Source organism: Ovis canadensis, chromosome 15 (genome assembly GCF_042477335.2).
Source record: "Ovis canadensis isolate MfBH-ARS-UI-01 breed Bighorn chromosome 15, ARS-UI_OviCan_v2, whole genome shotgun sequence".
NCBI classification, from domain to species: domain Eukaryota; kingdom Metazoa; phylum Chordata; class Mammalia; order Artiodactyla; family Bovidae; genus Ovis; species Ovis canadensis.
In genome coordinates, this window is record NC_091259.1 from 44,340,473 (window position 1) to 44,368,042 (window position 27,570).

Consider the following 27,570-nt stretch of genomic DNA (forward strand, 5'->3'; position numbering starts at 1 on the left):
CAATTCTTCGGTGCTCAGCTTTCTTTATAGTCCAACTCTCATATCCATACATGACTATTGGAAAAACTATAGCCTTGACTAGACGGACCTTTGTTGGCAAAGTATAGTCTCTGCTTTTGAATATGCAGTTTAGGTTGGTCATAACTTTCCTTCCAAGGAGTAAGCATCTTTTAATTTCATGGCTGCAGTAACCATCTGCAGTGATTTTGGAGCCTAGAAAAATAAAGTCTGACACTGTTTTCCACTGTTTCTCCATCTATTTCCCATGAAGTGATGGGACCACATGCCATGATCTCAGTTTTCTGAATGTTGAGCTTTAAGCCAACTTTTTCAATCTTCTCTTTCACTTTCATCAAGAGGCTCTTTAGTTACTCTTCGCTTTCTGCCTTAAAGGTGGTGTCATCTGCATATCTGAGGTTATTGATATTTCTCCCGGCAATCTTGATTCCAGCTCGTGCTTCTTCCAGCCCAGCGTTTCTCATGATGTACTCTGCATAGAAGTTAAATAAGCAGGGTGACAATATACAGCCTAGACGTACTCCTTTTCCTATTTGGAACCAGTCTGTTGTTCCATGCCCAGTTCTAACTGTTGCTTCCTGACCTGCATACAGGTTTCTCAAGAGGCAGGTCAGGTGATCTGGTATGCCCATCTCTTTCAGAATTTTCCACAGTTTATTGTGATCCACACAGTCAAGGTCTTTGGCATAGTTAATAAAGCAGAAATAGATGTTTTTCTGGAACTCTCTTGCTTTTTCCATGATCCAGCAGATGTTGGTAATTTGATCTCTGGTTCCTCTGCCTTTTCTGAAACCAGCTTGAACATCTGGAAGTTCACGGTTCACATATTGCTGAAGCCTGGCTTGGAGAGTTTTGAGCCTTACTTTACGAGCCTGTGAGATGAGTGCAACTGCTATATTTGAGCATTCTCTGTTATTGCCTTTCTTTGGGATTGGAATGAAAACTGACCTTTTCCAGTCCTGTGGCCACTGCTGAGTTTTCCAAACTTACTGGCATATTGAGTGCAGCACTTTCACAGCATCATCTTTCAGGATTTGAAATAGCTCAACTGGAATTCCATCACCTCCACTAGCTTTGTTTGTAGTGACGCTTTCTAAGGCCCACTTGACTTCGCATTCTAGGATGTCTGGCTCTAGGTGAGTGATCACACAATCGTGATTATCTGGGTTGTGAAGATCTTTTTTGTACAGTTCTTCTGTGTACTCTTGCCACCTCTTCTTAATATCTTCTGCTTCTGTTAGGTCCATACCATTTCTGTCCTTTGTTGAGCCCATCTTTGCATGAAATGTTCCCTTGGCATCTCTAATTTTCTTTAAGAGATCTCTAATCTTTCCCATTCTATTGTTTTCCTCTATTTCTTTGCATGGATCACTGAGGAAGACTTTCTTATCTCTCCTTGCTATTCTTTGGAACTCTGAATTCAAATGGGTATAGCTTTCTTTTTCTCCTTTGTTTTTGCTTCCTGTCTTTTTGCAGCTATTTGTAAGGCCTCCTCAGACAGCCATTTTGCTTTTTTCATTTCTTTTTCTTGGGGATGGTCTTGATTCCTGTCTCCTATACAATGTCACAGACCTCCATCCATAGTTCATCAGGCACTCTGTCTGTCAGATCTAGTCCCTTAAATCTATTTCTCACTTCCACTGTATTTGATTTAGGTCATACCTGAATGGTCTAGTGGTTTTCTCCACTTTCTTCAATTTTAGTCTGAATTTAGCTATAAGGAGTTCATGATCTGAGCCACAGTCAGCTCCCACTCTTGTTTTTGCTGACTGTATAGAACTTCTCCATCTTTGGCTGCAAAGAATATAATCAATCTGATTTCAGTGTTGACCATCTGGTGATGTCCATATGTAGAGTCTTCTCTTGTGTTGTTGGAAGAGGGTATTAGCTAGAGTTTAACTGGACATGGAACAACAGACTGGTTCCAAATAGGAAAAGGAGTACGTCTAGGCTGTGTATTGTCACCCTGCTTATTTAACTTCTATACAGAGTACATCATGAGAAACGCTGGGCTGGAAGAAGCACGAGCTGGAATCAAGATTGCTGGGAGAAATATCAATAACCTCAGATATGCAGATGACACCACCCTTATGGCAGAAAGTGAAGAGGAACTAAAAAGCCTCTTGATGAAAGTGAAAGTGGAGAGTGAAAAAGTTGGCTTAAAGCTCAACATTCAGAAAACAGATCATGGCATGTGGTCCCATCACTTCATGGGAAACAGATGGAGAAACAGTGGAAACAGTGTCAGACTTTATTTTTCTAGGCTCCAAAATCACTGCAGATGGTTACTGCAGCCATGAAATTAAAAGACACTTACTCCTTGGAAGAAAAGTTATGACCAGTCTAGATAGCATATTCAAAAGCAGAGACATTACTTTGCCGACTAAGGTCCATCTAGTCAAGACTATGGTTTTTCCAGTAGTCATGTATGGATGTGAGAGTTAGACTGTGAAGAAAGCTGAGCACTGAAGAATTGATGCTTTTGAACTGTGGTGTTGGAGAAGACTCTTGAGGGTCCCTTGGACAGCAAGGAGATCTAGCTAGTCCATTCTAAAGCAGATTAGTCCTGGTTGTTCTTTGGAAGGAATGATGCTAAAGCTGAAAATCCAATACTTTGGCCACCTCATGCAGAGTTGACTAATTAGAAAAGACTCTGATGCTGGGAGGGATTGGGGGCATGAGGAGATGGGGATCACAGAGGATGAGAGGGCTGGATGGCATCACCGACTCTATGGGCATGAGTTTGAGTGAACTCTGGGAGTTGGTGATAGACAGGGAGGCCTAGTGTGCTGCAATTCATGGGATCGCAAAGAGTCGGACACGACTGAGCGAATGAAGTGAACTGAACCTATTTTCCTTCCTAAACCATTAGTTTTCAAAGGAGTTTTCTAACTTAAAGCTATTTATTTAAATAACTAATATTTTATGTTTTTTCAGAAAACAATGCAGTAAAATTTAGGGAAAATTTAAATTTATGCATAATTAGGCTAAGAAGAAAAAATTAGTACTACAATTTGTGTTAGGAAAATGTAAGGTGAGTTAGTGAAGCCAGTAGTTATTCACGACCGATCTAGTCAACATTCTAAACATGACTTCAAGAAAACAGTTTCTTAAAATAGAATAATTTAATTTGGACTGAATTTATTTTCCTTTTATATCTTAAAACTCATTGCCATAAAATTATTCATCATTTTTGCAATAAATGTAATCATATACCACTGCTTTTTCCTTATCTATAGAGATAATATCTCTCCTCCCTAACATCCAGCAATTTTATATAGGACATTAATTCAGAAAATATTGATTATCTCTTATTTGCTATCCACTATTCTTGATACTAGGCATTCAAAAGTAATTAGGTTGATCATGACTTCAATAAGCTTATAGTTCATCAAAAATAGTAAGGCATGTGTATAGCTGTGTTGTCTAGTCACTAAAGTCATGCCAACTCTTTTGCAACCCTGTGGACTGTAGCCCACCAGGCTCCTCTGTCAATGGGATTTCCCAGGCAAGAATAGTGGAATGGGTTGCCATTTCCTTCTCCAAGTGATCTTCCCAATCCAGGGATCAAACCTGCTTCTCCTGCATTGGCAGGTGAGTTCTTTACCACTGAGCCAGCAGGGAAACCAGTGCATCTCTATACACAAGGTTTTTAAAAAGTGATAAGCTTTGCAGGAAAGATATAAATGAAATGCTGAGGATCTTTATCTTACATCCCCTCCAGAGCCATAAGTGTGTTCCAAGACTTTGAAGCCTCCTTAGCTCCTAATGAAAGTGAAAGTCACTCAGCCCCGTCTGACTCTCTGCAGCCGCATGGACTAGTTCTCCAGGCCAGAATCCTGGAATGGGTAGCTTTTTCCCTTCTCCAGTGGATCTTCTCTTCTCCAGCCTGGGCGTCCCTGATAGTTCAGTTGGTAAAGAATCTGCCTGCAATGCAGGAAACCTGAGTTTGATCCTTGGGTTGGGAAGATCCCCTGGAGAAAAGAAAGGCTACCCACTCCAGTATTCTAGCCTAGAGAATTCCATGGACTGTATAGTCCACAGGGTCACAAAGAATCAGACACGACTGAATTACTTTCACAGCTCCTAATACAAAGCCTGTCATACAGAATATATTCAATTAATGTTTGCTTAGAAGGTGAGCTATTTGTGAAATTATTCTGTAAACCTATTCCTGTTAATAAATGGCATTCTTTTATCCAAGAGAGATCTAAAGTCCTCAATCTGAAAAGCTCTATACTTATATCTAAAACATTTTGTTAGAATGTGAAAATATTTATTTTCATGAGCACTTTCTATCTTTACAATATACTTTAATTTCTGACTTCTATTGCACAGCTCATTCTACTAAATCTTATCTAATATTTTACTGTCCAGTTTACCCAGCTCTGTAAGTTTTATAAACTATGGCTATACTTCTTCCTACATCTAATGTATCAGTAACCACAGCACCTAAGGAACTCCAAGAAATCACAATTCTTAAGGAATCTTGTCTTTCTAAGTACAATCCTAAGAAAGAAATATAAAATAAATGATTGTTTAAAACTTTAGAGGAAGCAGTTAACACTACTCTGTTTCTAAAAAGCAACTATAATGTTCAATTATTTTGAAGGATTTCTGAATTTAATCAGCTTGAAAAAAAATAGATTTGTGTCCAACGATTTGTTTTTCAGCTTTTCTTCACTGGTTGAAGTTTCCTCAAGGACTCGAGATTGAGTAAAATTGACTTTCTTCTGATCTTGTGAATCAGGAGCTAAAATGAAGACATAAATGATTTCTAAGGATTCTTGCCTGTCTAAGTTTTCCTGATTCTTTAATACTCAATAGTAAGGCATATTAGTGATGATACCAGCCACCATTTATCGCCATATCGTCATTGCTTTTCCAACTCTCAACCATCTCCACTCCATTCAGTATAGAATGTTCCCTCACTGGCTTAGCACCAACTCCATCCCACCCCCACTCCCGTACCTTTTGAAGACACCTGGCTGAATTTTAAAAGAAAAGAGTGTAACAGAGTAAAAAGGAAACAAGACAGTCCTTTTTCTCCCTGAAGTTCTAGCAGTTTGACTGGCTATTACTTGTGAATTTTTCTTGCCACTGAGTCATTGCGCATACAGAATTATGAAACTTTAATTTCTTTAGAGGCTTGTTATATTAGAGAAATTGTTCCAAAGAAAGCAACAATCGTGACATAAGCACATCTGGCTCTTGCAAATTATTCTTTATTAAGCTTTCATTTAATTACATGTGCTGAAAGGTCTGTTTTTGATTACTGTAATTTTTTTTATTTGTCCATCTGAATGATAGTAATGCTGGAAATTACATACAAACCACCTGTTTTTTCTCCTCTACTAATATGGCAAAGTTTGAGCTGTTTTCTCTGTGGTTGATGAACTAGGAAGCTTTCTATTTATTATGATAAAAATATGACTATCAAGGTAATGGCTTAATCTTGATGATAAGAAGAAAAGAAAATATTTGAATGGCGTTTTCAAGCATGAAATTGTGTTAAAATTGAGGTATCTGAATTCTGGTTAACTATAACAGATTAACACATTTATTTATCACCAGTTTCACCCCAAAGCTAATAAATCGACAGTTAAGGATTTCACATCCTGTGCTAGGAAAAAGAAACTTGACTTTTTTCCTCCGCAAATCTGGCTATATTCTCTTTAGGATTATGCTATATGCAGCATAGAGGCAGGAGGGACTGCAACTGGGCCTTAGGGATCTTGAGGGCAGCACCCAGAAGGGTCAGCATCCCTAGAAAAGTTTAGTCAGTACTGAATTAGAATGATGTTCTTCCAGAAGTGCCTAGGAAAGTTTAGATCAGTTTCTTAGTTCATGAATATTAAAATTACATGAATGGACATAACAACATTTAATGCACTTTATAATGATTTTAAGTACTCGAAAGAATATTTGAGACCATTTAATCAAATTCCTTTTTGTACGATTGAAGAAACTTGAGTTCCAGAGCAAGTCAATCCTTTGTTTAAGGTCCTAAACTTATTTTTAGAAGGACCAGGAACAGAATAATGGCTCCCATAGCACTGCTCTTTCTTTCTGTTATACTATTTATTATTTTTTATATTCTTTAAAAATAGTGAAAGAGAAATTTCAAAGTGTTCAGAGAAATAGTTATCTAACAATACGGTAAGTTTTTTTGGAAGCTCTGTTTTAGCTGCATTTAAAGAGATGATTTTTGTCTTCCCTGTTTTGCAGCAGCTCTATGCCGCTCAGCTGGCCAGCATGCAGGTGTCACCTGGAGCAAAGATGCCATCAACTCCACAGCCACCAAACACAGCAGGGGCAGTCTCACCTACTGGGATAAAAAATGAAAAGAGAGGGACCAGCCCTGTAACTCAAGTTAAGGTATTTGCTTTGCAGGATTATGGAAACAGTTTGGAAAATAGCTTCACAAGAAAGGTAGTGAACCAGGCTGTGCTAGGCATAAACAGCAGGAAGCAAAGCAACATAAAGGAACCCCAAAATGTTCCTCTTTATGGTGAATTTCATGATTGAGCACTGAGAAACAGGTGTTTCCCTTTTGATAACAATAGTGCCATATTGTGAGATCTTTACCTAAATCTGCAAACTTACTTCTCAAGAGTTTTTCCCTTTTGGATTCTAGCTTTTATTTTTTAACATTCATTGGCATGTATGGCCATGGTTTTATTACCAGTCTTTGTCATAGTCTTGTGACACTTCTCTCTAACTTTAAACAGGTGGGGAACCAACTTATAGTGCTAGAGGAGGAGGATCTCAAAACTTTAGATTGACAAGAAACAAAGAGGATCCGATGCTGGACCTTTATATGGTTTGATGGTAAAGGTCTCTCTCCCTCAAACAATAGTTATAAATGTGGGCTTTGAGGAATGAGTGGTGTCATAATCTATTTATGCTTTGATGCCACATATAGTTGTGATAGGATAAATAGGATCACCCAAGTTATGACTGAAACATTAACAGATCCTTTTCTCACTGATTTTCAGTGTCTTAAAATGGTATAACCAGGAAGTACATGGTAACAGAGGGGAACTGGTGATCCAGTCTAACTTTGTGCTGCAGCTGGTACTTATAGGTTTTTATGATTGTTTCTGCTTTCTATATTGAATTAAAAAATTCAGAAAGTTCAAAGAAACAATTCTTTTATATCATTGACTTACTTACTTTGAAGGATACACTAAGCACAGATGTATTATTGTATGTGTCCAAAGTACTGCCTTTGGAGAAATTTTGCCATTATTACTTTATTACATGGGAAATATCTAAGGCTAACGAAACAGCATTGAAGTCCACAAAATTACTGAAATTGTTTTATTTTCTAAAACTTGTAGTTAGGGATTTCGAGACTTCAGGAAAGCCATTGAAAATATGGATCCCAAATACCAAAGATTAAAAAAAGAGTAAACATAATTAAGAGGGATAGTTCTGCTTGTGCCTGTCCAAAGGAATTAATTTAATGTCCCCCATGCCTTTAGGTTCTCCAAAGAAGTAGATGAACATTTATGCTTTGTGGTTAGAAATATTGAGATATGACAATAGGGGCTTTACATTTAATAAGATAGCATTAACTTATGGAAACAGACTATTTTGTGTTCCAAGAGTTTCTTTTTGTGAGTAAGAGAACACTACAATTCAAACCAAAGCACTTTGTTTAACTATAGTTGTTAGAGTATAAGCATATCAAACATCAGTGACTTGAGGTATTGAGTATTAAATATTTTAACATGAAAAAGTCATTTTATAAGTGAGTTGGCCAAATGGAATTGCACCAAACCAAGCCTTTACTGGATGAGTAAAATGTTCCCTGGTTAGATTCAAGTTTATATCTGCTTTTACCATTCCAGCTTTGTGGGCCAACTGAATTTTATTACTCACTTGACCACATACAAATTCTTAGGGAGCTCTCTGTATAATTTAACTTGACTCTACTTTATGTTAATAACAAAGGAAACATTTATCATACTTATTAGATTGTTTATTGTATGTGTGAATAAAACTATATCGACTAAGACGTAAAGCAAATGCTTTAAATTTTTAAGATAGCTCCAACCTATTATTGTAGAAGTTCTAAAAATAATCTTATGTTTTGCTAATTGGAAGAATTATGGTCACTAAAATATCTCATGTTTCTGCCTATAGTCAATCTTTCCCTCTGTATATAACATGACTATGTAACCTAGGGCATTGTTAGCTGAAGGTGATAAAAATAAAAGTGGATGGTCTTCTGCTCCTTTCTCCCCTGAAGGGTTTTATTTGTTACAGTGGTCAGCATCAGTAGTTAGGCTGTTTCTGTTCAAATGTCAGTTCTATGACTTTCATTAGGTGTGTCGCCTTGGGCAAGTTGCTTAACTTCTTTTAGCGTTAGTTTTTGCCTCTGCAATCTGAAGGTTAATATTATTATGGGTCTTCAATGAGATAATACATCCTCTAGCATATAGTAAATATTTCATAAATGTTAGTATAGCAATGATGTTGATGATAATCTGATGATAATAAAGATGCTGGTAGGTGGTAATAGTCATTGTGATTGAAATATCTGGTTGTATACCCAGAGAGATTCTAAAAGAAACCAAGAAGTTTTCCATTTTAAACCATTATGGAGGAACAGGGATTCTATTTACTCTCCAAACTTAAAGAAGTAAAACTCAAGACAAAATATGGAACAGTGGTTTCTGACATTTCCAGTAGGAGTACAGGAGAGTGGCCTCTGATAGAAGAGAAACAAGTGAGGCAAGCACCACAGTTGTTCCAGGTTACTGTCTTGAGAGAGCTTCCAGGCAGTAGTGTGGTGTGTATGTGGGGGTTCCCCACATGCTGCTTGGCAGGCTTCCTGAGTAGAGAGACAAGACTTCAGAGTTTCAAGATGCCAAGGTAGATAGAATTGGTGAGAGAAAGTATAGAGAGAGGGCACAGGAGATCCGCAGAAGGTTTCCCTGTATTTAGCTGAGTATTGAGCAGCACATGCATGTGAGGAAACTATCTGAGGCCAGAGGGAAAGCAAGATGTAGCAGGCAAAACCACTACAAGGTATGTGAAGAACTGAGAATGATTTGTATTCCCGTTGGCCAGGTTGGAAAGATCTCTTGGCACATGGGCACCAAGTAGAGTCCCTAGCAGGGTATTACTTCACTGCTGCTGCTAAGTCACTTCAGTCGTGTCCGACTCTGTGCAACCCCAGAAACAGCAGCCCACCAGGCTCCCCGGTCCCTGGGATTCTCTAGGCAAGAATACTGGAGTGGGTTGCTATTTCCTTCTCCAGTGCATGACAGTGAAAAGTTAAAGTGAAGTCACTCGGTCGTATCCGACTCTTAGCAACCCCATGGGCTTCACTGCTGCTGCTACTGCTAAGTCGCTTCAGTCGTGTCTGACTCTGTGAGACCCCATAGACGGCAGCCCACCAGGCTCCCCCATCCCTGGGATTCTCTAGGCAAGAATACTGGAGTGGGTTGCCATTTCCTTCTCCAATGCATGAAAGTGAAAAGTGAAAGTGAAGTCACTCAGTCGTGTCTGACTCTTCACGACCCCATGGACTGTAGCCTACCAGGCTCCTCTGTCCATGGGATTTTCCAGGCAAGAATACTGGAGTGGGGTGCCATTGCCTTCTCTAGTAAGGCCAAATTATCCCTATACCTCCCTAACTCAGTTTAAAAGTAAGCCTGGTAAGGCTCTCCACGTCTTAGAACAAAGTCCACAAATATTTAAGGTAACATACAAACTGAAATCCAACTCTGTAAAAATCTCAATGTGGAGCATCTGTTCAATAATTATCAGGCTTGCAAGAAAATGTGAAAAATAATGAGAAGAATAAATTGATTATTAGAGATAAACCTCAAAATAACACAGGTGATGAAATTACTAGATAAGACAATAAAAACAGCTCTTAAAAGAGACTTTCAACTAGACCAAGTGAAGAAGTAAGCATATCTGCTTCTCTTCACCCACAAAGTATCTGTTGGGCCAGGACAAGCTGTGAGGATGAACAGCAGGCCTGCCATGGTGGAAAAGAATTGACTTGATTGGGAGTTACTCAGGGCTTCCCGTGCTCAGTGGCATTGTTGGTAGAAATGGAAATTATTGAATTGTAAGACTAAATAACAAATTAGAATATATAGTCATACTTTTTTATTGAGCTTCACAGCTATTGTACTTTTTACAAATTGAAGGTTTATGGCAATCCTGCACAGTCAGATGATGGTTAGCAATTTTTTTTAGCAAAAAATTATTTTTAATTAAGGTGTATGCATTGTTTTTTAGATATAATGCTGTTGCACATTTAATAGACTACTGTATTGTATAAACATAACCTTTACATGCACTGGGAAACCAAAAATTCATGTGATTCACTTTATTGGGTTATTTGATTTATTGCAGTGGTCTGAAACCAAACTCATAATGTCTCTGAAGTTTGCCTATATTCAAAAATGAATTATAAAATGAGATATTATAAACTCCATATATTCAAGAAACATGAACATTATAAGGCAGGACATGGAAAATTCATATTGAATGCCTGGAGATGAAGAATACAGTGTTTGAGATGAAAAGTACACTGGATTGGTATTGATTTGGAATAGCAACAGATTAGATATTACAGAAGAAAAGACTAGTGAGCTTGATGACATAACAATGAAACTGTCCAAAATGAAATACATAGAAAAAAAGACTATCAGTGCTGTAGAACATCAAATGGCCTAATATATACAAATAGAGCCCCAGAAGGAGAAGGAAGGGACGGAAAATATGTTTTAAAAAGTAATGGCTGAAAATTTTCCAAGTGTGAAGACGCTGAACTAAGGGATCATAAGAAACTTGGTGAAGTAAAAGAAATGTGGAGAAAACTAACTAAATACCTAACTTAGAAATCACTGTTATTGAGAAATGAGCAAAGGAACTAACTAGTCTAAATATCCTTTGAATTCAGAGCAAAGGCAAGTAAACTTTAATCAAGCACCGTTTGTGAGGGATGCAACTATGTTTCCTGAGAACCTATCGTATATCTAGATAGAGATAAAAGTACATTGCACCATAGATGTCCCAGATTACTTATTTCCTACCAAGACAAACAAACAAACAAATGACTTATTTTATCTGATAATTCAGTAAAGAAAAAAAAGTGCCTGGGATTTGGAGCCTAAAAAACTGTAATTCAAATTCTGTCCTTCCATGTATGGTTTTGTATGGTCATTTTATCACTTTGGCTGCTTCTTTCTTTGTAAATGTAGAATACTACTGCCCAGTCTCATAGTTATTGGTAGTTAAGTGAGCTAATATACTTGAAAATATCTAGCACAATGTTAGGCACAGGGGCTCTTTTGTGCATGTTATTTTCATTTTCTCTTTCTAATCCTCCCTCCTGATAACTATCTTCTGGCCTCCCTTTTTGTTCCCACTCAAACAATGACCATTAGAGCTGGAAGAGGCCTTAGAGATCAGCTAGAATCAGGCCCTCTTTTCTATAGATGAAGAAATTGAGTCCCAGAGAAGTGACATGTTTGCCATAGGGGAGAAAGTTCAGTTTCCAAGCTCTACTGTGTGTTCTAAACAATGACGTGAAAAGCAAGTTCTCTGTGCCTTCTCAGAAGCAAAAGAGGAGTTAACATTTGCTGGAAATTTTATTTTAAACACAATACTGCAGATCTTAAAAACCTAGCGTTTAAATGAGTATGTTCATACTGCAATTAAATTTCTAGAATGATGGAAGTGTTAAGGGTGTTACATGGCAGAATAAATGAAACAAAAAAAAGGTAAAGAGCTTAGCTTTCAAGCTCCTGGTAAAACCAGAGTTACAAGCCAGATATTTGAATACTGTGCTCAGTATAGAAGAACTGGCATCTTAAAATAGACATTCTGTAAATATATGTAGCAAAGAATATAAAGAGACATCACTGTAGACATGAAAAATAAATTGCATATAGCATGGTATGTAAAACATAATTATAATGTGTCTTTGCTCTTTACAAAAATTAATTTTAAACATGAATAGAAACCAGAATATAGACCATGAAGAGCGCCCACACCCAGAAAGCCACATAGAAGCCATGCTGTGGCATGCGGCTCTCTGGGCAAAGGCCCAGGAGAGCAGAAGAAGGCTTACAGTGTTTCCATTTTTAAAGTACTTGCAATTGTTTGATTTAAAATATATATTAAAAAATTAGCGGCAGAGCCCATTTATAGTTCCAGGAACTTTTCAGAGAGAATAACACAAAAGCACTACAGAGCTGCTGAAATTTTAAATAATTCTTTGTAAATGCCCTAGGTTAATTTGGATCCCTGAAAACACATTAGGAAATTAAGCTGTAATGTGAGCTAATTCAGATTTTAATTTGGCAAAAAGAATGATCCAACTACACAGTTAATGTAAATAGAAGCATAACACAGGGAAATTAATGAGGTTTCCTTCCGATGAATCTTCAAGGAGGTAGATAATTAGCTTCTTTTGTTATTATTGTGGAGAATGTGGCATTGTCTCTGAGGTGTAAAATAACTGTGGCTTACTAAGTGATAATGTGCTTCATTTGTCTTTTTTTTTAAATAATTATTTATGTTAAACTCTTGTAGGATGAAGCAGCAGCGCAGCCGCTGAATCTCTCATCCCGACCCAAGACAGCTGAGCCTGTAAAGTCCCCAACATCTCCCACCCAGAGCCTCTTCCCAGCCAGCAAAACCAGCCCTGTCAATCTGCCTAACAAAAGCAGCATCCCCAGCCCCATTGGAGGAAGCTTGGGAAGAGGATCCTCTTTAGGTAAATGGAAAAGTCAACACCAGGAAGAGACTTATGAATTAGGTAAAAGAAAGCAAAATGCGTTTAATGATGACTGATTCTTGTTTTCAAAGTATTCTTTAGTCCAAGAAAAATTTAAATACTGAAAGTAAATAATGTAAAAGTAAATTCTTTTCTACTAAAGCATAACCCAGTGTGGCGTCTTAGGTGACTAGAACTTTCAGGAAAGGTTAGAATATAAATCCTGTTGGATGCATTCTCCCAATGATGATGAGTTAGATCTAGCAATCAGAGACTTAGAAATTTCTGTGTTGAGTCAGTGCTTTGCCACTGAAGTGACTCTAGGCAGAGTAAGAGTGGCTGTGAACTCTCCAAGGGCCTAAAGGAGCCTGGCCTAAAAGCTGCCTGCCAAAAGTCCAGAATTTTTTGAAATTTTGTTTTCTTTGTAAACTGTGAATTTTATACCTTATCCCATATCAGTTTTCCACTGAAGCAAATATGAATGACACTTAGTGACATCATATAAAATAAAGTTGATATCTAGTAAGATATGTCATAGTGATCCTCAGTCTTCTTAAATTCTCTGATACACTGCCAATTGTCTCTAGGGATAGTCATACCCAGGTGTGAGAAGTATAGGGGATAAAGGGGATCTGGCATCAGGCAGCCTTGAACTGAGAAAGAGCCTTTACTTACTAGCTGTGTGACCCTGTGAAAATTATTTAATTTTTTTTTTAACTCAGTTTCCTAATCTCTGGAAAGGAAATATTATTTCCTAGCTTATAGGTTGGTATGAGAATTAAGACAGAAATGTAGGTATACAAAGTCTCTAACATGGTATCTGGAACCCAGAAGGCATGCAACCAAAAAGACTAGACAGCCAAATACCAACGCATTTACAAATACATGTGGAATGAAAGAGTAATTGTGAAAGCACTTGTCAGTGGCAGAGAGGCAAGTAAATATGAACATTATTATTACCATGCTCTATAAGTTTCTTAATTTTCCAATAAAGACACAGAAGTTCAAAGGGATTTGGGACTAGAACCAGCATTTCTTTACCATATTACCTTCCATGTTTTATTTAATCCTTTAGCCTGAATTGCTTACAGCAATAAATAAAATAATGTATAAGTGTAGCCATTTACAGTTTAACCAAACATTTTGTCTATCTTATCTCATTTGATTTTTTACTATCATCTTATGAGTTAGGTAGTATGTTATTGTTATTCTTGTATAATAAACTGTCATCTTTCAGATAAAATGACTCACCCACAGCCATGTAGCTATTAATTAGCAGAGTTAAAACTAAAGTCCAGGTCTTCTCACGTATAACTCAGTGCTCCTTTTGAAAACTCATAGTTGGAACGTTTGCTGAACAATGCTGAATCTTAAGTGGCTCTTCTGATGATGAGATGTAAATCTTCCTTACTGAAACTGGGGACATTAGGATCTACCCAGCAGTCTATCCTCTTTTTGAGTCAGAACACTCTTTTAGGGGCCCAGAGATTTCACTCCAAGTCAGTGGGATCACTGTGGCAAAGAGAAATGAATCATTCCCAGCATGATCACTGGATTATTGAAAGTTGTGAGATGAGGGGAAAAAGCCAACATGAGGATAAATAATAGGCTTGATCTTGAAATGGCCCTGGTATAAACCACTTCTAAATTTTATTTGGAAAGTATTTGTTTTCTGTACTTAGCATAGTGGGGGACAAAAATGACTGTACAGGCCCTTGTTCTTTTGGAGTTTACATCTTAGCAGAGTGTATTCCTTAGATTGTGAACTAGAAATGAGCTGAAGTAATAGCACCCTTGTTCACACAATACTGGATGGATTTTCTTTTTTAATCAGAAAAGCTTCAGAGCTAAAGATACAGGGTTTCTATTTGCTAAAAAGTGGCTGTTTAACTTTCTAAAACTTTTCCATAGATAGCGTTGGGAATATTTTCTAAACTCGAGTGATAAGCACATGTACGGCACACACATAGACATGGGCTTGATCACAGTCTGGTTTCCTCTGTCCCATCTGTCTCTGTGAGGTGTGTGCACATACACAGATCCACACACACATACATACATACACACATATGTGTGCTATAAAATGCTCATACCAGGAAACACACAAGCTCATCACATTAAACTTTACCACAGCAGCTGAAATCTGTCAGTCAGTTGCCTTCTTTCTGTCTAAAATTGGAAAAGCTAATCTAAAGTATCGATTTGAACCTACAATAAAATGCAAGATATAGAGGAAATTTAGTTTAATTTTAAATTTTGTCCTTCTGTGCTGCATGGAATATAATGAAAGTAAATATTTTCACTTTATTTTAAGCTTTATCCTTATATAAATTCCATTCCCACACATTCAGCCTCACTGTCAAAAAGGCAGGGAACTGAGAGCAGTGGGTGTTCAGGTTGTGGGTAGGAAATGGGTTGTCATTCTCTTCTTAAGTAACTGAGGCAGCATGAGTGGAATGCTTCATTAACCAGCCAGTGACTGGGGAACAGAGAGTGTGGTGTATCCCTTCCCACCCCCTGTCTCTTGCAGTGGATGTATGAACACACAGATACAGATATCACTAAAGGATGTGTGTGGCCTCACAGATTTTTTTTTTTTTTTGGCTGGGCCAGAAACAGCTTTCCTGCATTAGCATACTAAATATAATGGACAGCCTGCACAGATGTCTCTGTGCCCCTTCCTACCACTTTCATCCCAACTACTCTCCCACTAATTGTTAAATATAACCAGAAAATGTGTGTGTGTGTGTGTGTGTGTGTATGTGTGTGTGTATACTTATATAGGAATCTAGGAACCTTCATTTGTGAGGAAGCGGGTTAACAGAGCCCAGATAAACTGAAATGCTAGGGTATCCTCCAAGAACTGAAAACAAAAAACCCAGCACATGTCAGTTACCCTGGATTTCTGTGGTCTATTGCATTTTTCTTAATAGCAAACGAGCCCCTTCCTTGCTCAAAGAATGTGGTGTTCTACAGGGGAGTGGACAGTAGCGGTATTTTTTGTGTCTAACCTTACAACCCTCTAATAATTCATCCTGTGTATGCAGATATCCTGTCCAGTCTCAACTCTCCTGCCCTGTTTGGGGATCAGGATACAGTGATGAAAGCTATTCAGGAGGCTCGGAAGATGCGAGAACAGATCCAGCGGGAGCAACAACAGCAACAGCCACATGGTGTTGATGGGAAACTGTCCACCCTGAATAATATGGGGCTGAACAACTGTAGGAATGAAAAGGTAAAACTTGCTTCCCTCCTTCACTGGCTCTGCTAGACCCATTGACTCATTTTTATCTGGCTCTTTTCAGGCTCCAACGCATCAACCTGCAGCCAAAGATTTGGGCTTCTAGCTTGAGGACTGTCTTGCATTATGTTTAAGCATTACTGCTGATTAAAAAATAAACCTTTTCCCTCTTAGTACCCAACCAAACACCCAAACTCCTGCCATTGGTGTTTTTCTGTCCCGTTCCAAAAGGTTAGAAATATCTTATAATAAAGGGGGTATATGAGGTTACAGACTATCAGAATATTTTAAAAAAGCATATATACTCACAGTGAAGGCTAATACATTATTTTGACTCATCATTGAATTTATTACTGTTTCCTATCAGCCTGAGCAAAACAGAAAACAGAGAAACTTACAAAATGCATTCATTTATTTTTTTGATTCATCAGATTATTTATCAAGTGCTTATTGTGTAATAGACACTGTTCTAGGCACTGGAGATACAACAGTGAACAAATGAGACAAAAATCTCTGTTCTCATAGAGCTTACATTCTGATAGGGGAACACAGATGAAGAAAAAAATAAACAAATACATAATGACTAATGTTGGTAACAGGAGGAGGTGAATCATTGCCATGAGAGAAATAGCAGCAAGTTAAGGAAATACAGTTACAGGATTGTTCCTTTAGGTAGGCTGGTAAGGACTCTAAGGAGGTGTCATGTAATAGAGAGAGTGAAGGAAGCCCTGTGCAGGCCACATGAAGAGCATCCAGGCAGTGGGAACAATAGGCTTAGAGGCCCTTAGAGTGTAGGACAAGGAGGCCAATTTAGCAAGAGCAACTTGAGGAAAGGCAGAGCAGTGAGACCTAAAGAGAAGTGATAGCCTGGGGCAGACTGTGGTAGACCTGTAGGCCTTGGAAGGACTATGTGTGTTTCACTCTGAGTCTGATGAGAATTCCTACATTCTTTTTGTCCAGGGCATTGACATGATCTGATTTACATATAAAAAGGATCCTTCTGCAAAATGTGCAAGAGCAGACTTCAGAAGGCTAAGAAAGGAAACAGGCAGACCAGTTGAGAGGTTATTGTCAAACAATGGCTGGAAAATGCTGATTATTTGATGAATTAGTGATCCTAGCCATTGCTTACCCTGTATCTGCCTCACCCCAGTTTCTGCCTCCCTCTTCACATGGCTGTCTTCCCTCTGTGTATATCCCCATGTCTCCAAATCTTCCTCTTCTTAAGAAGAACATCACTTATTGAATTTAGGGTCCACCCTAATCCAGTGTGACTTTAACTTGATTATATCTGCAAAGACCCAGTTTCCTACAGATAGAAAAATAGATTACATAAATATATTAATTTAATACATTAAATTAATAATGACTTAACTCCCCCTCCCCTACTTTGATTGATCCTTTTAGCAGAAGGTTCACATAAAGTAAGAGAGAAACTATCTGGGGAATAGTGGGCCTTTTGGTGCTGGATAAGCCATAAACTTTTATACACTTGGGACCTGCTATGCATAGGGATTGTTGTTGTTCTGTCACTAAGTTGTGTCCAACTCTTTGCGAACCCATGGAGTGCAGCATGCCAGGCTTCCCTCTCCTTTACTATCTCCTGGAGTTTGAGCATACTATTTTTGGAGTTTGCGCCACCTCCATGCTGCTCAAACTCCATGTTTGCTCTATATTCTATGTCTGGTTATACTCATATCCATTACATTATATCCGTTGTGTTAATGGTGCCATCCATCAATCTCATCCTCTGTCGCCCTCTTCTCCTCCTGCCCTCAATCTTTCCCAGCACCAGGGTCTTTTCCGCTGAGTCAGCCCTTTATGTCAGGTGGCTAAAGTATTGGAGCTTCAGCTTCACCATCAGTCCTTTCAATGAAAATTCAGGGTTGATTTCCTTTAGGATTTGCCATAGCTTAGTCCCTAAGTCGTGTCCGACTCTTGCGACCCCATGGACTGTGGCCTGCTTGACTCCTCTATGGGATTCTCCAGGCAAGAATACTGGAGTGGGTTCCCATTTCCTTCTCTAGGGGATCTTCCTGACCCAGGAATTGAAACCAGGTATCCTGCATTGCAGGCAGAGTCTTTACCAGCTGAGCTACAAGGGAAGCCCTCTTTTGGGATTGACTGGTTTGAACTCCTTGCTGTCCAGGGGACTCTCAACAGTCTTCTCCAGCACCACAGTTTGAAGGCATCAGTTCTTCAGTGCTCAGCCTTCTTCATGGTCTAACTGTCACATCTGTACATGACTACTGGAAAAATCATAGCTTTGACTATATCGATCATTGTCAGCAGAGTGTTGCCTCTGCTCTTTAATACACTCTCTAGATTTGTCATAGCTTTTCTTCCAAGGAGCAAGCATCTTTTAATTTCATGGCTGCAGTCACCATCTACAGTAATTTTTGAGCCCAAGAAAATAAGATCTGTCACTGCTTCCACTTTTCCCCATTTATTTATCATGAAGTGATAGGACTAGATGCCATGATCTTAGCTTTCTGAATGTTGTTTTAAGTCAGCTTTTTCACTCTCTTTCACCCTCATCAAGAGGCTCTTTAGTTCCTCTTCACTTTCTGGCAGTAGAGTGGTATCATCTGCCTATCTGAGGCTATTGATAATTTCTCCCAGCAATCTTGATTCCAGCTTGTGATTCATCCAGCCTGGCGTTTTACATGATGTACTCTGTATATAAGTTAAATAAACAGTGTGACAATATGGAGCCTTGTCATACTCCTTTCCCAATTTTGAACCAGTCCGTTATTCCATGTCTGGTTCTAACTGTTGCTTCTTGACCTGCATACATGTTTCTCAGGAGACACAGGGCTACTGAGTAGAAAATTGGGGTAAAAGCAAGAGAATGGATACATGTAGCAGAGGACATCTCCTACTTTACAATTTTGTCAAGGGTGAATCCTAAAATTAGTATGAGAAGGATGTCAGTGATTTATGTAAGTCTTTTAAATTGTATTGGTTTTCAAATGAAAGTGATATATGGTTACTAAAATTTCTAATAATACAGTTGTATGGTCAAAAGCTAATTACCCTTCTCACCGCATTAACTACCGTTGGTGATTCAGTTTTCTTTGCATATGCGGGAAGTATTAATGAGTTTAAAGGTATATATTCTTACTTGGAGTGGTAGGCCCTGAGTTGTCACTTGCCAACTGTATGATATTTGGTAAGTTGAATAACTTCACTGAATCTCAAGTTCTTCATCTGTAATGTGAGGGTAGTAATCTGGGCTACAATAGAATAAAATATATATGAATATACCTAGCAAAGCCTCAGGTAGAGAGTGGGTACTTTCTTATGTTTCCCATACCTTTTAGGCTAAATTATGGGTGATCTTTGAATATATAGAACAAATGAGCTATTTTGCCACAGATACAAGTTCCTCATAACAATGATGGAAGGGTCAGCAGAAGAAAGCAGAGTTAGATGTTTCAGATGATGGCATATTGACCAACTTACATAGTTAAACTTCTTTCTAACTGAGTTGATACACAAAGCTATGGAAACTTCAGATTTATTAAGTTAGATCATGGTTTCATAATGTCATAATTTCATAATGTCATAATAATGCTGATGCCTCAGCATTATTGACATTTTTGGCTAGAGAATTCTTTGTCATGGGTGGCTAATCTGGCCTCTACTCATTAGATGCCAGTAGCACCCCTCAGAAACATCTCTAGATATTGCTAAATATCCCCTATTGGGGTAGGGAGGACAAAATTACCCCTAGTTGAAATATCACTGGACTAAATAAATATGTTTAGAATTAATACATTTCAGAAATTTTATTCCAAAAAAAAAAAAAACAAGTTATTTGAATAATCCCATGTGAGTGTGCTTTCAAGCTCAGTCGTGTCCGACTCTTTGCGATCCCATGGACTGTAGCCTTCCTCTGTTTGTGGGATTATCCCTGCAACAATACTGGAGTGGGTTACCATTTCCCCCTCCAGGGGATCTTCCTGCCCCAGGTATTGAATCTGTGTCTCCTGTGCCTCCTGCATTGGCAGGTGGATTCTTTAACTACTGAGCCACATAGGAAGACCTTTCAGTAATCACATTTGTTTTTAAATTATAGAGAATCATTTGCTTTTGCTTAATGTTAGGAATAAAATATTTCTTTGAAAAACATTTCTAATGAAAAACTAGAATTTTTGTTTGGAATATTAACATAGAGAATATTTAAAACAGATGTGTGTACATCATTTAGGTTGTGGGAGAAATAAGAAATAAATTCAGTATTGTTACAGCAACTCTGCCTTTCAGTGAAGCCCCTCTGTCACATTACATAGGCTTAGAATAGCGACATCCTGAAATGTTTGCACTACCTAAATAGTAAATTGGCACTGGACATCCCTTCCTTCCAGCAGGGACTCTGTTTGTCTGACACAGTGACCCTATATTGTTGAATTTATATCATCGATTCAAGTTCAAGCTTAAGACTCTACTAACTTCAGATACTCTGGGTTAATTTAAAGTATTTCTCATTGACTTTTCTTAATTCATATAGAGGAAAGAAGTCTGAGGCTCTGAAATAATAACACATTAATTTGTGTTGGAAGCCACCAGTGAGAGATGAGAGATTAGGTTAAGATTGAAAATTAATAAATCTCAACTTGTCCTAAAATATGTCACACAATGTAATTGAGCTCCTGGAGATAAGCGGCAAAATGGCTTCTACAGAATCAGAAACCGCTGGTTTCTCAGTTGAAGAGAGTTGTTGTCTCAGTAGAGGATCTTATAGGGGTTGAATTCAGGTTGCTGGAAAAGTCCATTATATTCAAGGCTGTTGTGTCCATAGCTCTCCTTTACATTATCTCTGTTGCAAATAATGTCACTGCTTTGAATGTATATTTGTTGTAGGCTTTGTTTGGCTTCCCTGGTGGCTCAGACGGTAAAGAATCTGACTGCAATGCAGGAGACCTGGGTTCGATCCCTGGGCTGGGAAGATCCCCTGGAGAAGGGTATGGCAACCCACTCCAGCATTCTTGCCTGGAGAAGCCCCATAGACAGAGGAGCCTGGAAGGCTACACAGTCCATGGGGTCTCAAAGAGTTGGACACGACTGAGCAACTAAGCACAGGTTTTGTTTAGTTTCTAGGCCCAGTATCTATTCTTGTTAGGTTCATTACCTGCAGAAGAGTAAATTAAGAATGATATTAAGGGACTCCTATGATGGTAGACTTGGCTCTCTTATAATCAAAATATCCATCTTAATTTTATGAGGTTTCACACAACACTACTTTTTCTTCTGAGAATCATATTTTCTTCTGAGATCAAACAAGATAAATATATGATGTACAATAAGATTAGTAAAATAGATTGTGACAAAGTCAGTTTCAGTTCAGTTCAGTCACTCAGTCGTGTCTAACTCTTTGTGACCCCATGAATTGCAGCACGCCAGGCCTCCCCGTCCATCACCAACTCCCGGAGTTCACTCAGACTCACGTCCATCGAGTCAGTGATGCCATCCAGCCATCTCATCCTCTGTCGTCCCTTTCTCCTCCTGCCCCCAATCCCTCCCAGCATTAGAATCTTTTCCAATGAGTCAACTCTTCACATGAGGTGGCCAAAGTGTTGGAGTTTCAGCTTTAGCATCAGTCCTTACAAAGAAATTCCAGGGCTAATCTCCTTCAGAATGGACTGGTTGGATCTCCTTGCAGTCCAACAGACTCTCAAGAGTCTTCTCCAACACCACAGTTCAAAAGCATCAATTCTTCGGCGCTCAGCCTTCTTCATAGTCCGACTCTCACATCCATACATGACCACTGGAAAAACCATAGCCTTGACTAGATGGACCTTAGTCAGCAAAGTAATGTCTCTGCTTTTAAATATACTATCTAGGTTGGTCATAACTTTTCTTCCAAGGAGTAAGCGTCCTTTAATTTCATGGCTGCAGTCACCATCTGCAGTGATTTTGGAGCCCCAAAAAATAAAGTCTGACACTGTTTCCACTGTTTCCCCATCTATTTCCCATGAAGTGATGGGACCAGATGCCATGATCTTCGTTTTCTGAATGTTGAGCTTTAAGCCAACTTTTTCACTCTCAACTTTCACTTTCATCAAGAGGCTTTTTAGTTTCTCTTCACTTTCTGCCATAAGGGTGGTGTCATCTGCATATCTGAGGTTATTGATATTTCTCCCAGCAGTCTTGATTCCAGCTTGTGTTTCTTCCAGCCCAGCATTTCTCATGATGTACTCTGCATAGAAGTTAAATAAGCAGGTTGACAATATACAGCCTTGATGTACTCCTTCTCCTATTTGGAACCAGTCTATTGTTCCATGTCCAGTTCTAACTGTTGCTTCCTGACCTGCATACAGATTTCTCAAGAGGCAGGTCAGGTGGTCTGGTATTCCCATCTCTCTCAGAATTTTCTACAGTTTATTGTGATCCACACAGTCAAAGGCTTTGGCATAGTCAATAAAGCAGGAGTAGATGTTTTTCTGGAACTCTCTTGCTTTTTCGATGATCCAGCGGATGTTGGCAATTTGATCTCTGGTTCCTCTGCCTTTTCTAAAACCAGCTTGAATATCAGGAAGTTCATGGTTCACGTATTGCTGAAGCCTGGCTTGGAGAATTTTGAGCATTAACTGTCTTTAAAATTGCCATCTTTGGAATTATCTTGATTTCCTTAAATGTAAATATTCATAAATTAGATTTATGACTTTATTCTTATAAACCATAGTGCAGTTTTAGAGAATTTTTCAGCATTTCTATCACAACATCTTGTCATTTATAAAGCATACCTCATCACACTCATACCTGGACATTGTTTAAAAATGAGTGTGTCACAGATTTGAGTTCCCTGAGAAGCAGACTGTGAGATGAAGATTGTGTGCTGATGCATGCTCAGTCACTTCAGTTGTGTCTGACTCTTTGCAACCCTATAGTTGGAACCTGCCTGGCTTCTCTGTCCTTGGGAACTCTGCAGGCAAGAATACTGGAGTGGGTTGCCAGGCCCTGCTCCAGGGGATTTTCCCCACCCAGGGATTGAACCCGGGTCTCCTGCGTCTTCTGCATCACAGGTGGATTCTTTACTGATGAGCCACCGGGGAAGCCTGAGATGGAGATTAGCAAGCAGGTTTGTGGGGGTAGCAGGTCCTCTTTCTGATTGCCACCTGTGGAAGGGAAAGGATGAAAGCAGAATCGGACTGTGATGCAGTCTCATCCAAGGCCTTAGCCAACCGCATATGAAGCTTTGAGGCTGCCATGTCCATTCAGAATTGTCTCAAGTTGGATGGAAGGAGTGAGCTTTCATACATTTGTGTGAACCAGTCATTAGATGAGGGCTGCCCTGGGAAAGGGACTTAATCTTGGGTGAGGTGTGACTCTAGTTGAGGCGATGCTAAAGAGGGCCAACAGCTGAGGGTGAGCAAAGCATTCCCTACAGGTGAGGAAACAAATCAGTCCTGAAGGGGAATCTGGGCAGTACATCACAATTTCCTTCGTAGAGTTGTTTTTGTGATATTTACTAACATTAGATGTATATAGAACATGTTTTGTGTATTTCATAACTGAGGGGAACATTTACTTCATAGACACAGGGGTTTGCTGTTTTTGTTGTTTAGTCGCTAAGGCGTGTCTGACTCTTTTGTGACCCCGTGGACTGTAGCCCACCAGGGTCCTCTGTCCATGAGATTTCCCAGGAAAGAATAGTGGAGTGGGTTGCCATTTCCTTCTCCAGGGCATCTTCCCAACCAGGGATCGAACCTTGGTCTCCTGCATTGCAGGCAGATTCTTTTACTGCTGAGCCACAAGGGAAGTCCTGAAAGTGAGTGTCAGTTGCTCAGTCCTGTCTGACTCTTTGCGACCCCATGGACTGTAGACCATCAGGCTCCTCTGTCCATGGAATTTTCCAGGCAAAATACTGGAATGAGTTGCCATTTCCTTCCCCAGGGGATCTTCCTGACCCAGAGATTGAATGCATGTCTCTTGCATTGGCAGGCAGATTCTTTACCACTGAGCCATCTGGGAAACCCTTATAATACATACAGAATTACATATACGTCCATATGAATACATGTTGACCCATGATATATTTCACTTTACTGGGTAAACTCCTATTTTGACACTTTGAAACGAAACATTGTTAACTTGATCAACCAGAACGGCACCAATGGAGTTGTTCTGGTTGACTGTGTCACAGGATATTTAGGGTCTGTTAAATATATAGATTTTAGGGACAATAGACTGTAACGGCACCTTAGGAGCTTTCATGCTCCATCATTTCAAAATAGCTGCTGTGCATGGATCATGAATGTCTTGCCAGCAGAAGTCTAAGTTTATTCCCTGGGTTTTAACTTTCTGCAGCAAGAACAACCTATGACAGTGCCAGGGCAATTTGATCATATTATAGGTGAACTTCTTACTAAATTTCATTGTTTTGACATTTCTCAGATAGAGAGTGTTTTAGTCATGACAGTACACTGTAGGATTTTAAATAGGCTGCTTCTAAAGGTCCTTAGAGCTAAGCTAAGGACATCTGGCTAGAAGAGAGGCAAGGTAGGGTGTGCCTTCTTAGTGTTAAAAAGTGCGTTTTGTAAGTTTTCTGAATTGCCTAGTGTTTGAATGCTGACTCAGTGATTGGTTAGAGTACATTCCTACATAGGTATGATGTAACTTAGATATCTGGTTATTTTGGTTATCTTAATAACCTTGAGGAGCCAGTAGATTGATTACCTGTTGATCAGAGTTACCCTAAATAGGCCGATAGCACATCTATACACATGTGGCCTGAACTGCTGTTCCCTTGATCTTCCGAGAATCTCAAGAAAAATTCTTGACCACATTGCATGTCAAAATGAACTACCACGAACACTATTATCACACTCTGTCTGCCTCTGAAGTATACTGGTGGGATTAAAACTATAGAGTGAAACAACTGAAGGGAACATAACATTTGATCTGGTCCAACACCTTCAGTTCACAGACAGGAAGACTGAGACCTAGAGAAAGAACATGACTTATGCTTGGTCACATAGTGAATTTGTGTCAGAGCAGGAATTAAATCTCAGCTTTCCTAGTTCTTCATCAATGATATTTCTAATTTCAGAAAAGTACCAGATTTGTTTACTTATTTTCTATAAGATATTTAAGCTATTGCTTACCAAAGTATTTTTTATATTTGCAATCTAAAACCTTTGGTGGAATAAGACAGGGTAAAAATAACAAAAACGGTGAAGCAGAAAGGCATTGCGCCCCCTGTTTCTGTATATGTTTCACCTTCTGTTTCGAAAAGGCATTCTTTGCCACAATGATGTCCACTGGTTCTGGCCCTGGAAAGATATCAGTCAGAAAGCAGAAGATCTAATGATGCTAGTATAGACAGAGAAACAGAAGAGGTGGCTAGTAACCAGCAGCAGTGATAGAGTTAGAGAGCGCATGATGTATTGGAAAGAGCATGGGCTTTGGAGTCTCAGTTTCTAGGATTAATCTTGGAAGCAGCCTGTGTGGTTTTCTGTGTTATTTGAGTAAGTTACTTAACCTCTGTGAGTCTCAATGAACATACCTATAAAATGGTATAAAATGGCCTTTCCTTGAAGGCTTGTTTTGAGGGAAAATATACATAAGGCACATATCTGACACAAGAGATGCTCTGTTACTGTTAGTCCTTTTTCACTGTAAGACCTCAGACAGGTTGTCCAACCTGTTGTTAATTTCATTAAATTTTTATTCTCTGAGACTCTCCAAAGGTGAATGGATTAACCTACTGCTCCGTGAAGCCAAAATTTCTTAAGATAGAGTAGAAGCGTAGTTAGGAACTAACAGGCACCTTCCTACAAACTCAAGATATACATTTTTTTTCATTCTTAAAGTAACTTGAATACTCTAGTTATTTGCTATAGGATCTGCTCATAGCCAACATGATAATGTTCAAATTTTATAATATCAGTGTGCTAGGGACTTTCGTTCCCATTAATTTAATATATACTTTAATAATTTCCAGAAAATCAAAATTTCAATCCATGATTTTTGAGAATACTTAACCTGATTCCCGATAATTATATGCATTTCTCATGCCAAAATGATATTTTTTCAGTCAAGTAAATAGAAAAACAGTCCAGTCACTAAGGTACATTGTAAACCTGTTCCTTTTTGTTAAAAAACACAATTGTTCATTTATTCACAAGTGTAGATTCTTGCTTCATATCCATACTTTGCAAAAACATCAGAACAGTATGTCAGTATTACACTGATGTAATACTGCCCTCTTTTATTGGAAATGAAAAATAAACTGTATGTCTTCTGCTTCACATTGTCAGTTGCCACAGCTCCTTGTTATTTACACAATTGATTCAGATAGTCATTGTTGCATGACAGGATAAGTTCAGACAGATGATCAATGTAGCTGTACAACAATAAGTGTAAGGGAACTGTGAGCAAATTATTTAGCAAAGTGTGTTTGGAATGAATGAGTTTCTTATATAGCACACAGACTAGTGAGGTTTTCTTGTTTTCAAGGAGTGTATAGCATTGATTAATCAGGATGGTAATTTTTATAAGCAGTTGACTAACATTGTGCTTTTTCAGTTGTGCTTTTTCCAATGTCAACTCGTTCCCAAAATATTGATAATTTGAATTAAGAGTGTTGCGGGCATATTAGAGATTTTACAGGAAGGGGACAGATTCTAATTATAACACCGTATTTTGCAAAGCAGAGCAAAAGTAGGTTTAAAAAAAATTATATACTACTTTTAACATTGTGACAAGAAGCATTTTTGTAGTGTTTCTGTTTCAGAAATATTATCACATATGTTATCTCTCTAGAACCTTTCCAGATTTAGAGATATAGATAATCCTGTCCTTGTTTTGCAGATTAGGGACCTAACACCAGCTCTGGATCACTTTGGTTCTTCATTACCTCTCTCTCTCTCATCTCATTTGTTCCCCACAGCTCTGTGAGACTGACAGGGCAATTTTAGTTAAAATCTAAAACAAGACATACATCTGAGTTTCAAATATCAATTTGAATGAGATAAAGAAGTCTACCTAGATATATATGCTTCATGCATATTTCTTTGAAAGGAGTAACTAACTATATTTATAATTGTGATAGTATTTTTCTAAAACAGCATACACAGACCAAAATTGCTATAAATTAAAAAAAAAAATGTAACTTTTATTAGTGTCAGATTTTACATTTGAACCAGTAATACTGAACAGCTAAGCAGTGCTGGATATAGACTCCTGGCTGAATGTTATCATTAAGTTCCTTTTATTTCTGTTGTCAGGGCTACTTGATTGGTTGCCTAGCTACTAGTTTAAGACCCAATTCATAAAACACAACAACAAACTTGTTTGGCTCTTTTCTTCTCTGCAGGTTAAATGGAAAGGATGGTGATAATTTATCTAGGTTTAAAAGGTTCAAGATACTTCTTAGGGTTGGAGTAGAGGAAGGAACAAATATAAGACTTTTGTTTACAACAAATATTTTAAATCAAAAGGTCATGTCCAGTTAAAGGATCTCCCAGTGAAAGGGTTAAAATTTGACACATCATAGTTAACTTTGCATAAAGAGTTGTTTGGAAGTTTTGTAAGTTTGGAACAAATTTAC

The 27,570-nt window shown here is 38.5% G+C and overlaps 1 protein-coding gene across 50 annotated transcripts in view; it reads left to right on the forward strand.

Moving 5' to 3' along the window:
* Nucleotides 1-27,570, forward strand: part of SOX6 (SRY-box transcription factor 6) — a 715,111-nt gene that overhangs the window by 619,318 nt on the left and 68,223 nt on the right. For 31 of the 50 annotated variants that reach the window (XM_069554258.1, XM_069554268.1, XM_069554287.1 and 28 more), the window contains 3 exons: nucleotides 6,247-6,396; nucleotides 12,589-12,814; nucleotides 15,820-16,007. In XM_069554258.1, coding sequence (XP_069410359.1) covers nucleotides 6,247-6,396; nucleotides 12,589-12,814; nucleotides 15,820-16,007 — 564 coding nt within the window. The remainder of the gene's footprint in view (nucleotides 1-6,246; nucleotides 6,397-12,588; nucleotides 12,815-15,819; nucleotides 16,008-27,570) is intronic. The other 19 variants (XM_069554273.1, XM_069554280.1, XM_069554297.1 and 16 more) reach the window with 2 other exon arrangements.